We start from the raw sequence: 16,257 nt of genomic DNA on the forward strand, positions 1-16,257 counted from the left end.
ATGCTGTCCAGGGTGATAATAAATACAGTTGTATGCACGGACATCGCGTTTTATGACGCTTAATTATCAGTTTGAAGAAATCTGTGCTTCACATACTTCCCTACATGTATGTTGGATCCGCACAATTTTTATTGCTATTTTCATCACAGTTTGACTCCTGTCCACGGCTCATTTGTGGGTAACTTCCGCTATAGGTCGAGCAGTCAAGTAGTGAATGAAGAAGAAGACAGGACCAGAATGTTCCGCCAAGCCTTCGGACTCCTGCTCAAGGGTATCAGATGGATTTGCTGCTGGCTTCCCGCCCTGTTAGCGATGGCCACATTTACCGAAGCATACTACGCCTACTTGATCGTGTTCTGCGGCCGGTACGTGAAGGAAGACCCTCTGCGCTTCGCCTTGGCCACTGTCTTCCACCTGCTGCTGCTCATGTGCCTGTGGTCGTACGCGCAGACCACGTTCACGCATGCGCCATCCGTGCCTCGCTTCTTTCACTTGACCAAAAACGAATGTCAGGCGCTGGTTCGCTGTACCCAGGACGGGAATCGCCGGTGCGCGCTGCTTGAAACGATGGCCAGTGAACGAGGCGTGCTCACTCGCTTAGCGGGCGGCGGCGTGAGCTGCTGCGAGAGCTGTCAGCTAATCAAACCCGACCGATGTCACCACTGCTCGGCCTGCAAAAGGCAAGTAAGGCGACCGTGCCAGTTATTGCTTGCTGCGAAGATTGGGGGTTGCTGGGATAGCAACGGCTGAAATATGCACAAATCCAATCACAATGAGCAGAAGAAAAACTAGATCGCGCGCTCCGTAAGCTATTCAGCCAAAATAGCCCAGTCACGTCGCGTGCCACCAGAAGGCGCTTCGTGATATTTTTACATAAATGGGAAGAACGCAGTGATCATAATCATCGTCGTGCTTGTTGAAGGTGGCCATTGGCAAGGCCTTGTTTTCTAATTCCGCAGCTATTGTTTTATGCTAAGGCCTTTTGCACTCTAACATAGATGGCATCGATGACTTTGCCGTCACTCATAATGGAGTGTTTCTCTGAAAGGCAAGTGAACCTGCTTTCTCGATATCCACGAATAAGGACGGTTCTTTCTAGTTGCGTGGACTACAAAGGCAGTAAACCTGTGCGATAGTGCGATAGTTTGGCAGAATTGAACGCCGCATAGTTAACAATTAGCACACGTATGTGACTGTCCTATCCCTGTCATGCTCTGAAGCTTAACCTCAAGCGATTAGGTTGTAAGTAAAGTCAAGTGCGAAATGGACGTTAAGCGCGTGCTGACGGACATACACAAATGCAAGCAAAGCAATAGAACCAGAGGCGCTCGTTATATCAGTCCTTCCTGTATGTGTCTCACAGCGGCTATTGTCTACCGTACAGTTAGCAATCTTTTATCGAGCAACCCAGCTAGAATTTCTCCCTCCTGTATTACTGTGCTGCACAAATGATGATTTTACTCAGCGACGGTTTGAAAAACCAGTAAACTCGCATCCAACTCAATCAGCAAACTTTTCTTAAAAAGGTGTCTGTTATCGCAAAAACGCACCCGGAAGGCGTGGAAGGCGCGTTTGCTGTATTTGCAGGTTTACAGTGTCACTCGTGATAGGTCTTGTAAATTAAAAATGAAATGTGACCCGACCCGAGGAAAACCTTATTGTTCGTTTACAGGCTCTCATTGTTAGAATAACGCCCATTTTTCAGCAGGTGGGTAATTAAAATCTATTTCCAAGCATGAACGTCGTACACTCTTCGCATTCCTGATTGTGCCGCTTTCCAAATAGTCTATACTTCGAGGAGGTTCCGGAAGAACAATTTCTTAAGCGAGATAATAGAGGCAAACAAGTTGTAATATCGGGAAGATAGCTGTGTCGGCACTAGACGATTTTCGATGCCGCAAACCGAGATAAATCTCGAGAATGCCGCGGAAGCATAGGCACATAAAGTTTGATTTGGATTCGCACATATTTGCCGTGCAGAGTGAATGCCATGGGCAGCACGGGTAATGAAACGAAGAGGTGGAAACGAATGGCTCCTGTGTTTGGCTGGAACGTCGCAGCCATGTAAATATTAAGTACTCATTCGTTCCAGGCTGTCTTGTTTCGATATGACTGCGTCGAGGTTTCAGTAAACGACAGTTGTTGAAAACGCTTCCGTGTTTCCTTTGTGAACCCCTTCTACTAGTTTTAGTGCGTTCGAATATATACATGTGAGCGCGAGAGTGCAGCCGCTTGGACTTGTTTGATTTGCAACCAAACGCTCTCAGCATACCTCGCGTCTCTAAGACCTTCTAACCCTCTAAACGCGCGCCACGCATACGCCAATGGCACCGCGACAACATGACATCGGCAGCGACATAAAGACGATCACAAGGTGCTTGTGATCGTCTTAATGTCTCCCTGCCTATTCCTCGTGTTCCCCGGCGCGTTTTTTCGCAAGTCATAAACAAGCAGTCATGTAAACGTATTAAAATTTAGTAGTATGTTTATTTGGCCATATTATATACAATACAATATGCCCTCGAGGTGAGGCTAAAGGAGGTAGACCAAGCATACCTCCTGACAAGGCCTAAACCCCGATCACACATCATGGAAACGGGGGCCGAATGGACAAAAGGAAAAAAAAAAACAATGAGCAAACATGGTCACAATAGAAAATAGTTAATGATAGACAATAATAAATATCCATTAACAATAAACAAAACATTTCATAATATGCACATTCAAAGAACTAAGTATACAGAATTAGCTGAAATTTAACCGGGGGGGAAAAGAATCGTCAGTTTTTTCTTAAATACAGACACACTATAATTTTCTAAAGTAATCTGAGTAAGAGACTGGTAGGCATTGCACAATGTTATAATTTGATAATCGGTTGTTTGTTTACCATAATTTGTTCTGGCTCTTGCAGTAGATAGGGCAACGGAACGTAGACCATACGCAACGTTTCTTGAATTATGAGTATTAGAAAAAGAGTTAAAGTCATGTTTGACTTTATAAAAAATGTGAAGAGCCAAACTAAAATTGTATAAATGAAAGAAATTGCGAACATGAAATGTTTCGAAAAGATTAGCTTCAACAGATGAACTTGAACTTAATAAACGTAGAGCTCTTTTCTGGAGAGAAAGCAATTTGTGTGAATCAGTTTTGTTGCATGTACCCCACACTAGGTTGCAATACACCAGGTGAGACTGAACAAGGGCAAAATATAACTGTTTTTTAACTTGTAGTGGGAGGAGATGTCTAACACGATAAATAACATAAATAGATCTGGCCATTTTTAGTCTAATGTAGTTTATATGATCACTCCAACCCAAATCGCTACGAAAAAACACACCAAGGAACCGGCAACTATGAACTTGCTCGATGTTTAAGTCATTAAAAAATAGTTTGATGTGATGATCTAATGGTTTGTTTTTTGGATGGAAGAGCATAAACTTTGTTTTGTTTACGTTTAATTGAAGTAGATTAAAATAGAGTCAAACCGCTAACTCCTCAAGCCAGGTATTACATTGGTGTTCAAGTACTTGGAGACTGGAGCCGGAAAAAAAGACATTAGTATCGTCGGCATACATCATGATATTAGGAGTTAATGGAATGTTTACAATGTCATTAATATAGAGAATAAATAAAAGTGGTCCCAGAATTGAACCCTGAGGGACACCGAATTTTATCATACCAAAACTGGATTTTACATCATGAATCTGAGTGTACTGTGTCCGTGCAGTTAGATAACTTTCCAAAAGTGAATTTGCCACTCCACGGATCCCGTAAGTCTTTAATTTATGGAGCAGTATTGTATGTTGCACAGAATCGAAAGCTTTGCGCAGGTCGAGAAAAATTCCAACAGAAAAAAGCTTAGTTTCAAAATTGTTAATTATAGAGTTTTTAATATCTAACAGAGCAGATTCTGTTGATTTACCGGCCTGAAAGCCATACTGTTGGGGGCAGATAAGATGTTTAGCTTGTAAGAAATTGTTTAGTCGCCTATAGAGTATACGCTCAGCTAACTTCGAAAACAGAGGCAATACCGAAATAGGACGGTAATTATTTGGGTCATTTTTGTTGCCTCCTTTGAATAAAACGGTAACGCGCGCGACTTTTAATTTGCTAGGGAATACACCAGAAAGAAGCATTCTGTTACAAATATGCGTAAGAGGGCCAGCAATAATATTTACAGCACATTTAATAGGAAAAGCAGCAACTTCGTCATCTCCAGGTGAGCAGGTGTTCCTGAATGAATTAATGATAGAAATAACTTCATCCACTGAAGTAGGGGACAAAAATATAGATTCAGTACTGCAAGAGGGTAAGTATGAGTCAACAGACCGAGTTGAATGACAGCTAGCAGAGGGTCGGTATGCTCCGGCAACTAAAAAGTGTTCATTCAGCATATTGGCAAGTGAAACTCCAGCATAATTCACCCCATTGACTTTCAGCTCAGAGGGAAGACAATTCTTCCTGTTCCCTATAATAACGTTAATACCTTGCCAAAGTAATTTAGGATTGTGTAAGATTGACGAAAACTTATTTATATAGAAAAAAGATTTAGCTTTCTTTAGATCTGAGTTTAATTTATTTCGAAACTTCTTAAACTTAACTAAATCATCCGGGCATCGCGTTTCCAAAAAACGAGAGAACATTTTGTTCTTTTCTTTAATTTGTTTCAAAAGTGCTCCTGTCATCCATTCTTTTCTAGCCTTTCTATGTTTTTTTATAGTTTGAGTTGGGAACGCAGCGTAATAGCATTCAAGCAGCTTCTGAATAAATATATCATAAGCACGGGACGAGTCATTTTCACCATATACACCTACCCAATTAATTGTAGACAACAAGTGACAAAATCTGGAGATGCTCTTTTCATCATTAACTCTACGAGCGTGAACGCGTTTATTCAATTTGGTCGTATCAGGAAAAAGTGAAAAGAAAGGCAAGTGATCACTAATTCCAGAAGAAAAAACACCGGATATGCAACTCTGAGGTGGGAAATTAGTGAAGCACAAATCAATTAATGTTTCAGAGTGCAAGGATATGCGAGTAGGCAATTTAATAGTATTGTCACAAGCATTAGACAGCATTATTTCATTTAAGTTAATCTTCAGAGCGTTATCCTCCAAAAAGTTAATATTGAAGTCACCTAGCACAATGATACGCCAGTTGTTTTGGTTAGCAAACTTCAGAAAACAATCAATGAAGCGAAAAAAATTGTCAGAATTTCCTTGAGGGGGGCGATACACAACCATAATAGCAACTCTATGAAAAGCAATGCAGACAGTTTCAAAATCAGTACAAACAATTGAATAATCCGACAAGACCTCAAAGCACAAATAATTTTGCACATATAAAGATACACCACCACCACGCTTTCCATCTCGAAATACTGAAATGGGTTTATAACCAGAAAACTCGCTGACATCTGCATTTGAGGTAAACCATGTTTCAGTGAAGGCAATAAGGTCAAAATTAAAGTTCAGTTTAGTTAATTCAGCTTTTACTTCTTCTGATTTATTTTTTAGGCTTTGACAGTTTAAGTGGTAAAGAGATAGTGTGTTGCGAGGATTGTAAGCACCATCCTTTAGAATGTCGGTGAATGACTCGGCAGTAAAATAAGCCATTGTTGAGCAGGTGTACTGCGCAGTCTCGCAGCAACAGTGATTAAACCATCTTATCAATGTCCTCCTCACAAGCGATCCTGATGGCTCGTGCACCAGGTTGCCTTCGAGCGTAGATATTTCCTTCCTTTGACCAGACGAAAGCGTACTTCATTTCCTTAGCCTTCATTTTAGCGAGCCACAGTAAATTCCTGCTAGAAGCCGTCAGGTTATCAAAGAATCGAATGTCATCTTCGCATTCTTTGCGCTTTGAAATCCAGTCTGTTTTTGTGGATCGGTTGGCAAAACGGATCAAAACCACAGGCACCTTGTCTGGTTGAGATGGAAGGCGGTGTAGCCCTTCAATGTCATTTGCTACAAGTGTGGGCAAGTCAAGCTTCACAGCAAGGCTGTTTACTTTGCTCAGTAAATCTTCACCATCTGTCACAGGCATTCCATGTATTTCCATGTTTTGCCGCCTACTGTACTGGCTCAGTTCGTTCAATTCCTGACGCAGTTTTCGAATTTGCTGCCCGTCCTGGTTTGCCTCAATGTCGTCAACTCTCTTACGCAGGAGCTCGATTTCCTTGTCATGCTTATTAGATACTTCGAGCAATTTGTCATACGTGTCAGACATATGTTGTACAGACTTTTCAATGCTTGAAACGGTTTCCTTCAAAGATGTCAGATCATCCACTTTGGCCGTGAGATTTACCAATGACTTACTAATCTCAGCAAGCCGTTTGCATAGGACAGCAGAAGATGCATCACTGCTGCTATCCTGACTGCGAGACGCCGAAGATCGACATGTCAAGCATTTCAAGGCTTTTCTTAATTCAGCATTTTTTGCTTTGAAACTCCGCTCCCCAACCTCTGCACACTTCCCTATATGAAACCTTTGACAGCAATCTGCACAAGTCATAAATTCTTCACCATCTATAATATCTTCGTAGCATGCAGAACAAGGATCAAAATTTTCAGATGACATTGCAAGCAAGACACTAGACCATGGGCAGCAGTGGCAGCAGTGGCGGCAGTATGCACTGGCAGCTTAACAACAGTAAGAAAAGACAACTAACCTGTAAAATTCAAAACAGTTGTTTGAGCACTCTTGTGCAGCAACGTGCCACCACCACCGCTGCCGCTGCCCGATGTGTGAAGGCTCTCGACGACTTGCGCAGCTTTATAGCCAGAAGGAAGGGGCGTATCTTCACGTGATGACAGCACGTAGGCAGCCACACACGGTGCGTCAACGAAGCCAGCAGAATGCAGATCGCGCTTGATACGGAAATTCTTGCAGACGGACAGCAGCGAAGGAAACTGTAAAATTCAAAACAGTTGTTTGAGCACTCTTGTGCAGCAACGTGCCACCGCCACCGCTGCCGCTGCCCGATGTGTCAATTGATAGAAAAGTCCTATAACAATTGTCAGTTTAAGCCTAAGGGCGGAGCGCTGTCTGTGTTAGCAAGGTGCATATATTCATACCGATAGACGTTATTGGCAGAACGACCTGAGCTAGTGCGCTCTAGTCTACTAGTCCGCACTGCAACAAGGTTACCAGGCACGGCTAGCAAGGTGTAATGCTGCACCGGAACTTCCCGGACGGAGTTGGAATTATACACGGGTCTGACTAACACGGACGCGACATGCGCGGTCGCGCCAAAATTTCTGACACCTTTAGGAGTTTTTAACACGCCGTGCTAGGCCTGTAATACCATAGCACAGGCACCACTACGCTGCCCGTAAGGAGCCAGACCAGTAAAGTTACGTCACTTTCAAGTTTGAGCACGGATATTGTTTCACACTTCTGATTTTTAATAGTCTGAAAAAGATTTAAGATAAAAGGCATTCGCTGTGAATGTTATGTTTCATGACATTTGTTTGCGGGCTGTCACACTCGAAATTCCTGGGAGTAATTTAGTCAAGAGCATAACACACGATATGAGCAACTTTAGTGTTTGTATAGTGTAGCAATAAAACCCGCATATAAAGGCATGAATAAGCATACAGCATACAAATGCTTACATATATGCGGAGCTTCGTGGCAACGCCGACAACGAAAAGAACTCGTTTGGAGTGTCCATGTAGTTACTATAGCAATAAAATTTCGCACAAATGCATACTCACCTAGGAACAGTATAGGAATAGCAACGAAGGCGTCATGCCTAGCTAGAACGCTTCAGTTGCGCGAAAAGAAAAAAAAAATAACATGGTCCCGTACTCGAACTTTTGCGTTCGGCTACTTATTTAATTCCCCTCACAAGCTTATTCCGTAAAGTTTCCTAAAATAGTGGCTAGATGGATTTCTGGCGTTGCAATCGTTCAGCCACTAGGGAGCTTACATGCACTCTTGTATGTGGGTTCACTGTCAGCCACCGTTGGAATGATGGTTAGTTGGTGAAATTGGCTGATCTTCTTGCTTGTGGCTTAAGATGGTTTTGTGACTTTCTTTATAACGCTTTAACTGCTTTCATTGTGCTAAGTTTCAAAGCATGTTAACCTAAACGCAGAAAATCCTCCGAACAAGCATGATGGCTACCAATTGCAGCGGTTCAGCCTGTCTAGGTGGCCAAACCGACGCGCCAAGCGTCTCAACGCGCTCACTTGGCCGGGAGAAAGTCATAAGGGTGCTTTATGCCGCTTGTCGATGCATGCGTCTGTGGCGTAATGATTTCAATATCGGTACTGAAGGTCCTGTGTTTGAATCTTGCCGTCAGACAATCTCAGTGGCGTCTATTTATTTATTTAAGATACGGTACTTTGCTTAAAATGATGAGCCTGCGAAGCCGTTCGAAGCCAGACGAATGAAGTAGAGGCAAATCCATGTACAATCCATAGCATCCAGACATAACAGCTCCAGCTCCTGGAAACACTAAAGTCAAAGTTACCGCTAGTAATTCTTGTGCGAAACCTTATGCATTTTTCGATCGTTTCCGCACAACTTCTTAAAGCGAAGTTTTGTTCGCAAACTCTCCCGGAATTTGCTGACCGTGGCTACTGCTGCCGTTGGTTGTCTTGCCGAATAGGTCACACAGCAAAGTATTATGCAGATACAAGGCACACTGGTATCCATGTGAAGCGAAACTTTCGCGAAGCGGCCAATGGAATTATATGTAACCTAATTTGACGCGTACAGTTGTGTTTATTTCAATTCAACGAAATGGTGCAATCTCGTGAAATGTTCATGCACAGCAAATTTCACAATTCTAAGAGGAAGCTCTAGATCAGGGCGAGCTCCAATCCCCCAATCGAATTACTCGTAAACCGCAGCAATGATCTCATTCGACAGTTGGTATGTAAATTTTAGTGAAATTTCTCGAATTTGAGAAAGGTCAATAGTAGCCACTGTATGAAGCAGAATATTTTGTCTAGGACCTCAAGATATGAAAAAAAAATGCAAAAGCAGAAGCGAGAAGTTGGCAAACTTGTACCAGGATAACGCAAAAATAGATGTCGCATTACCTGTAGCGGTGCATGTTTGAGCATATCAAGCGGACTAAAGTAATAGATGAATTTACAACTTACACCCGCCGTGGTTGCTCAGTGGCTATGGTGTTAGGCTGCTGAGCACGAGGTCGCGGGATCGAATCCCGGCCACGGCGGCCGCATTTCGATGGGGGCGAAATGCGAAAACACCCGTGTACTTAGATTTAGGTGCACGTTAAAGAACCCCAGGTGGTCGAAATTTCCGGAGTCTTCCACTACGGCGCGCCTCATAATCATAAAGTGGTTTTGGCACGTAAAACCCCATAATTTAATTTTTTAATTTTTGAATTTACAACTTACGTAACATTCTTACATCATTCACGAGGATTCTGCAAAACTCGCACTGACAGATTAGCAGTTCAATTCGGAGCGGTCTATGATATATGAATTTTGTTCGGCGAAGAGGTATTCTTAATTGCAGATGGCAGAATAGTGAGATTTCTTCATTGCCGAGTTACAGTTGTAAACTTGACACTTGAGTTTCTTCAAATTTGGCTATTTTTATATATTTTACTAAAAACGTGCTGGCTTAAACTGAAAATCCGTTTTCTACATTTACTAGACTTTACCTTCCTGTTTTAATAAGTGTGACAGATTTTATCAAAATCGGTGCAGTGGTTGCCGGGTGCAGTGCATTGTTGTGCTCTGCCCCCCCCCCCACCCCCTGCAGGGTTGATTGTGTGGTGCATCAAGTTGCAGCCTAATTGCTTCTTCGTTTTTGCAGCCAAAGGTATCATCCGCATCTCTAGAGACATTGTAACGATGCACGAGCACATCTTGCATGCGCGTCTGTAGCGTTGGCACAGTGACATCACCACGGTGCATTACAGTGTTGGTATTGAGTATCCGTATAGTTGCTGTCGGAATGAAAGACAGCGCATCGCAAAGCACTAAAAGTGCCCGACCTATTGAAATATGTAGCCATATACTCCCATTCAAAATTGTTAGTAAATAATACTGCTGCACAGCTGCATAACGATGTGTAAGTATTAGTGCCACCTATAGCATTATAGTGGGATTTACTATGACATCACAAATTTGTTGGTTGTCTGCGCTGCCCTCCACAAAGAATCGCCTGGCACACGTAAGTGGATTAAGGAGATAGCACCAAACTTTAGGAAAGCGTTGGCATGCCGTGCCTTTTATATTATGTTGTGAGTACTTGACACTTGTGGCCAGTACTCACGATCAAATCAGCTACAACCTTGATGAAAACAAAACCCTGCTTTAGTAGCGCGTCGGTGTATGGGCACACCACCGATCATGTTCCAGCGAATAAGCGGTCATCAGCAAACTCACGCTGGAATACAACCTGCCACAATATTGCCTAAACGGAAACAGTTCTCACTTCGACCAATCCTTCTGCGCAGGTGCGTACAGAAAATGGACCACCATTGCCCGTGGTTCAACAACTGCGTCTGCTTCAGCACGTACAAGTTCTTTCTGCTCACGCTATTCTACTCCGCGTTCCTGGCAGCCTACGTTTTGGCCAGCGTGTCCATATACCTGCTGCACAAGAGCCCCCGCCGCCGACTCCTGCACCGCTCGCGCCACATCAGCTTCCTCGTGGTGATGGGCGGCGCAATGTCCGCCATGCTCGCAGTCTTCCTCGGCATTCACATGTCTCTCGTGATTCGCAACGCCACCACGTTGGAGTCCATGCGGGCGCCCAACTTCAAGCAGCGCGGTGACTCGTTCAACCTCGGATGCTACAGAAATTGTCTCGAGGTCAGGTGGAGCGACGGTTTCACACAAATCACTTACACGTCATGGGCTAGTGTTTTCGGCTTGGGCGAGTTCGTACATTTCGATTTCGTGTACGTACATAATGCACGAAAAAGCGAGGACGGGAAAGAAAGACGGGACACACGTAGCACTACCTGTCCGTCTATATTTTTTGCCCCGTTTTTTTTTTCTCGTGTGCTACGTATACGATGACCTATGGACGAGATTCAAGCTCTTCTATAAGTGAACAAGTGAGCAATGGACCATTGTGTGCATTTCGTGGGTTGCATGCATAAATGCGCCGGCAAATAACCATTTATGCAATGTTCCTCATCTTCAATTTCCGGGCGATGCACATTCAACCTTAACCTTGCCCGCTCACTGAGTGGCGTCAACCACCCATCGCAAACGAGGGTAGGAAGTGCATGTCACTGAGGTGCACCTGTCAATAAATACGCAAAAGAGGTGCACGTGATTGTCTTAGTATGGCGGGTTTTTCCCGGGCAGTGAAGGCATGTTATATGGGTTAAATGTAATTGCTGGAGCAAAGGGACAAGAAACACTGCTTTTTAAGAAAGGGCTGCTGCTGTGAAACCTATTGCAGCGCATAATGAAAACTTTGCTGCTGCAGGTTTTCGGCTTGTACATCGTCCTTTGGCTAGTTCCTGTGTTCACCAGCCTAGGCGACGGTTGCCACTTCCCGACCAAGCTGCACCCGGACGGAACCTACTCCGTCGTGGTCGGTTCGTCACAGCGAGCCGCATCTGTTGACGCAGCTGCGGCGCCAGATGCCGGAGCGGGAGGTGAAGCCGGTCTGCAAGAAGCCTCTTCAACTGCCACTGCGTTGAAAAAGGATTCTGCGTCCTTGATGGGAGAGGACGTCACACGTGCAGGGTGCCCGTCGACCGCATTAGACACCATGGCGCAGACTGCTCGGCCGCCTTCTGGAGCCGAGAGTCTCGAAGCCATTGGGGTCGGCCCACGCAAGTCTTCTAGTAGTGCCAAGTACCCTAGTTGCGCGGTAGCACAGGCCACGAACAATGACGCCGCACCAGCAGAATTGGTTGGGTCTCAAGCTCGCCGTAGCGCGCTTCGCCAGACTCGGAGCCTACCGTCGGCGAGAAGGCTCGAGTAGAGTGCGGCTCAGCGCATGTAAGCTGACCAACGTGGAGGGTTGCTTCGGCTTTCGGAAGGATGACATTTCTTGTACATTTTGCTGCACTATGAAGTTTCAGGTGTGATTTACCCTGTGAGGTAAAGTGGCGTTTTATTCGGCACGTGGTTCCGTATCGGTCGCATAGCACCTAGAGATTTCCAAGATTTCCGCCCCCCCCCTCCACTTTATGCATTAGAAGAAAACAATAAATCGGAGTCATATTTGTCCTATTGTGTTAAAAAAATTGCGCGGGTCTTCTGGGATGTAAAAATATAAAAAAAAGGAAACGGCTTCTTTCGCCAATGTTCTCGACACTGAGTCCTTCAAATCTTTGCTCTCCAGCATTAGCTAACTTACTTCTTTATATTGAACACATGATTTCACTTTTGCTTTTGAACGGACTCGATTGCAGCTGTGTTGCTTTACAAATATTTCTCTGGAAAAGAAAAGTTACTATAGATAGCGCTGTATAAAAACCATGCGATGTGTCTTTTTCCTTGCCTTATTTGACCATGGCAAAATGGTTACAGCGTTAGAATGGTGAAAGTAATTAAGAGAAACCTTTTCATCTGCCCCCGCCGATGGTTCCTAAACTCAGCAGTGTGCTTTCGTAGCAGATGTACGGAGCCGCGAGGTTTGAGATGTTCTTCAGCGCATACGTCGTTCTTGCCATATGCCCAAATAGTAGGGGGCCCAAACACACGGAATCAGACACGTCGTCTAGGCGTCACGCTAGATCACCGAACGCACCTTTCAATGACAAAATATACTTTTAGGCCTCAACATATTTCAGCTTCAGAGCATTTCAGACAAGTTTTGTAGAAGGTGTCGTAGGAAGCAGTGCACTCCTGTTGTGCTGATGTCGCTGTTGTGCTAGTGTAAGACACCTTAAATTGAAAGCGAGCCCTGAATGTCAAGCAATGTCACTGTGCAGTGCAGTAATCACATTAGGTTTGCTAAATCAACATAACCACGTTCAGCTAGTCCTAGATTACTGATATCCAGAAAGTTGCAGACGTGTATTTCGACAACGAAAGTGTCAGATTAGCAGTGATTTAAAGAAGGCCAGTATTTCGCTCATATTATCAGAGCAAGCGCCCCATAAGCAACGTGTCTTTTTTTTTTTGAAGAAAAACAAACCTTAAGGAATGTCAAATACACAAAGCGCCCAAGACTAATTTGCACAACTAAGAGACAAACTAGCACTATCACCACATCTTCCTCTTGTCTGGCACGTTCGCAGCAATTTCGCGGTTTGTTCCGGCGTTTGAATCTTGAAATCACTTGGATGTTGCGGCTTTGCGTGTATTGTTGACTGTAGGCCTCAATTTGCGCCAGATGACGATGTTCAGCGGACCCCATCAACTTGCTGAAGAAGGCTGATTCGAATAGTTTCTCGTGCACACAGAGGCGTCTTATCAGTTAATGGCCTAATACGCTCACATTACTTTTTTGCCAACGTACGCTGTTTTCTCTTTCAATTGAGTAGTGCATTCGTGGTCAATAATTGTCAAGTTTAGATTTAGGAGTGACCCCGTAGCAGCCTGTTAAAGAAGCTTACATAAAAATGTCTACATTTACACACCAGCAGTTTTCTTACATATTGTGGTACGAGGAGCATGAGCAGTCTACCAGCAAAACTTGGCAGCCATCGAGCGATTACACGTCAGCACAGACACAAATTTGAAACTTACATGGCTATTTCATCTCTGCGAATGCACTTCGAAAATGCTGAAACTATTGTTGCCAGAATTGATGCCGGATTTCGCAGTCACTGCGACACTGGGCAACGCACCCTATACTGCTTATTTTACAGCGCCATCACCGCACTAGCTTCTGCAACCCTTTTCAGACAATTATTGCACAAGAACGATTATTTCTAAAGCGTTTTAGGCGTTTGGGTTGGTCGCCGCTGTCTCTTCACACTCCAGCGTGTGGTTCTCCAGGCCTCATCATACAGTTACTTACAGGCTCCTTTCACAGCCTTTGTTAACCGATGTATTATGGTTAGCATAAACCTCGTGTGTATGCAAATAAACTTTCAAGATTCCAACTGAAATTTACTTACGTATAATGTACACGGCAAGCGCTCATATTTCTGTGTATATCACATGCATCATGGTTTGTAGATATTTCAACGGAGTCGCCTGCGCAGCGAATTTTTTTATTGAATTTTATCGCTAGAGAGAGACCCCATAGTTAAAACTACCTGGTGTGTAAATTGTGGTCTTTACTAACTGGTTGCTGCTACCAGTCTCTGTTGTGTAGCATTGTTCACTATGTTTCTCCAAAAGTCATAAAATCACGGTACAGATCATTTTCCTAAAATTTGATTTCACAGCTATAAGTCATATTAATAGTCTGTGTGTTTTGTACGGAAGAAAACTCAACTAAAGATTGCCGTCAGTTCTTCAACTATGCCAATGTAAGCCGTGTGCATACCCACAATTACTTTAGCCGTTACATTACCTTACCATTACAATTATGTAAATTCCCTTAGCCAATCTACATTGTAGTACATGCTGCATTCAAAAGATTGTCAATTTTTGTGCTTGCAAAGGAGATATTACTTCGAATGTCACATTATTGAATTTCTTATGGCGCTGCCGCGGTGCTTGGCCGTGGTTTAATGGCACGATCTAATGGTTGTATACTGGAATGAATCGCTAATATTTCAGACGTCGAGAGAAAAATGATCTATTAGTTTTAGGACAGCGTTTGTCGCCTTACGTACGTTAAACGTAAGGAGGTATGCAGGATGTTACGGTGACCCGCCGTGGTTGCTCAGTGGCTATGGTGTTGGGCTGCTGAGCACGAGGTCGCGGGATCGAATCCCGGCCATGGCGGCCGCATTTCGATGGGGGCGAAATGCGAAAACATCCGTGTACTCAGATTTAGGTGCACGCTAAAGAACTACAGGGGGTCAAAATTTCCGGAGTCCTCCCCTACGGCGTGCCTCATAATCAGAAAGTGGTTTTGACACGTAAAACCCCATAATTTAGGATGTTACGGTGTTCGTCTCTTCAAGATTTCTACTTTAGCGTGCGACGACACAAACGAAAGGAATACGTTAGAAGAGAGGTTGACGTGTGGTGCCTCGTATGAATCATATTCAAGCCAAGACAATTCGGTAGCAGTCACACTGTCGTTTCTATGGGGACACAAATCTTTAGGCGTACAGACGTCGGAACCGCAGTATGATTAAAAAAAAAAGAGAAGTGGACGCGCTTTGTTCTAATAGCTAACGTTCCAGGTAAGTTTACAGCAAACGAAAGCTCACTGCAACAGTTACTGATGAATAATGATAGCGATGGCGTTGGCATCACGAGAATTCAAACTGAAGCGGGAGCCATGCGTGCCCCCTTGCTCTACAGGCCTATTTCTTGGCGTACCTGCTCATTACAAACGTTAAGCTGGCTATTGACGTACGCTACCATACCGTGCGTAAACCGCAGAAAAGCAATAATGTACGAAGCATGCGAAGTAAGGAGGATGGTCTAACAAACTGTCGCAGAAACGTTCCCATTTATCCAGACTTCAAAAGGAACCACAGACGCGATTAACGCAGGAATCATGAACTGTGCGCAATTTCTCAAAAGCAGCCGACACGTGCGCTTGTAGGGATTATAAATGGTTCAAATGATATCAAGAAAATGCCGCCAGTCATTTTTTTTACAGACCAAGCTCTCGGCTGCGCTCGCACAAAGCCGTACGTTCCTTCGATTATGACGACTCGCGTGTACTCAGTAATTTGTCTTGCCTTTGAAAGGCAGCCCCGACAAGTGTTTTTACGCACGTAAATAAATATAAAGGACGTCCGTTAGAGGAACAGACGAGTTCTGTTTAGACAGGGGCAATCAGCTACCAAAATGGTATCAAGGAAAGGCCTTTAATTTGTCTGTCTTTTTTTTAATTACGGGATAGGTTGAATGTACAGGAAAATAAACTGTGTGCATGTCGACTGTGAAACTGATGCCATTTGCTTAGTATGTTAATAGGACATGTGTTTAGTGTAAGCGAAATAACATGTATAAAATGTACAGTGCGGTGCACTTTTAGAGGAAACATTCGAATGTGCGCCTTTCACTTTGTTGGCGCTCTTGCTTCGGGTGGCTTCGGAAGAAATGTCAATACGCTCCAAAGGTGTGTTCTAAGGAGTCAGAGCTACCTTCTGTAAGTTATCTACTTCAAATGTAGGCGATTGCACTCTTGCGAGAGAGGAAAATGCGGACATGCTCTGCAGTGAAGCGTTCCGTTCAAGGTTCCGTCCAAGCGTCGTCTGGGATTTATCGCTCACGG

At 44.0% G+C, this 16,257-nt stretch overlaps 1 protein-coding gene across 1 annotated transcript; it reads left to right on the forward strand.

Moving 5' to 3' along the window:
* The first annotated feature begins 182 nt into the window (after window positions 1-182).
* LOC126523372 (palmitoyltransferase ZDHHC20-B-like) lies at window positions 183-14,003 on the forward strand. Its single transcript, XM_050172005.2, has 3 exons — window positions 183-680; window positions 10,448-10,805; window positions 11,434-14,003. Exons 1-3 carry the CDS (start codon window positions 238-240, stop codon window positions 11,935-11,937), a joined length of 1,305 nt encoding a protein of 434 aa, XP_050027962.2. The 5' UTR covers window positions 183-237; the 3' UTR covers window positions 11,938-14,003.
* Window positions 14,004-16,257: the final 2,254 nt, after the last annotated feature.

The sequence above is a fragment of the Dermacentor andersoni genome, chromosome 6, assembly GCF_023375885.2.
Source record: "Dermacentor andersoni chromosome 6, qqDerAnde1_hic_scaffold, whole genome shotgun sequence".
NCBI classification, from domain to species: domain Eukaryota; kingdom Metazoa; phylum Arthropoda; class Arachnida; order Ixodida; family Ixodidae; genus Dermacentor; species Dermacentor andersoni.

Bases quoted from the DNA above. Each gene is read 5' to 3' on its own strand.
- LOC126523372 (XM_050172005.2), top strand. From the start codon at position 238: ATGTTCCGCCAAGCCTTCGGACTCCTGCTCAAGGGTATCAGATGGATT. The intron at 681-10,447 runs GCAAGTAAGGCG...CCTTCTGCGCAG, and splicing joins CACTGCTCGGCCTGCAAAAG to GTGCGTACAGAAAATGGACC. The intron at 10,806-11,433 runs GTCAGGTGGAGC...TTGCTGCTGCAG, and splicing joins GCTACAGAAATTGTCTCGAG to GTTTTCGGCTTGTACATCGT.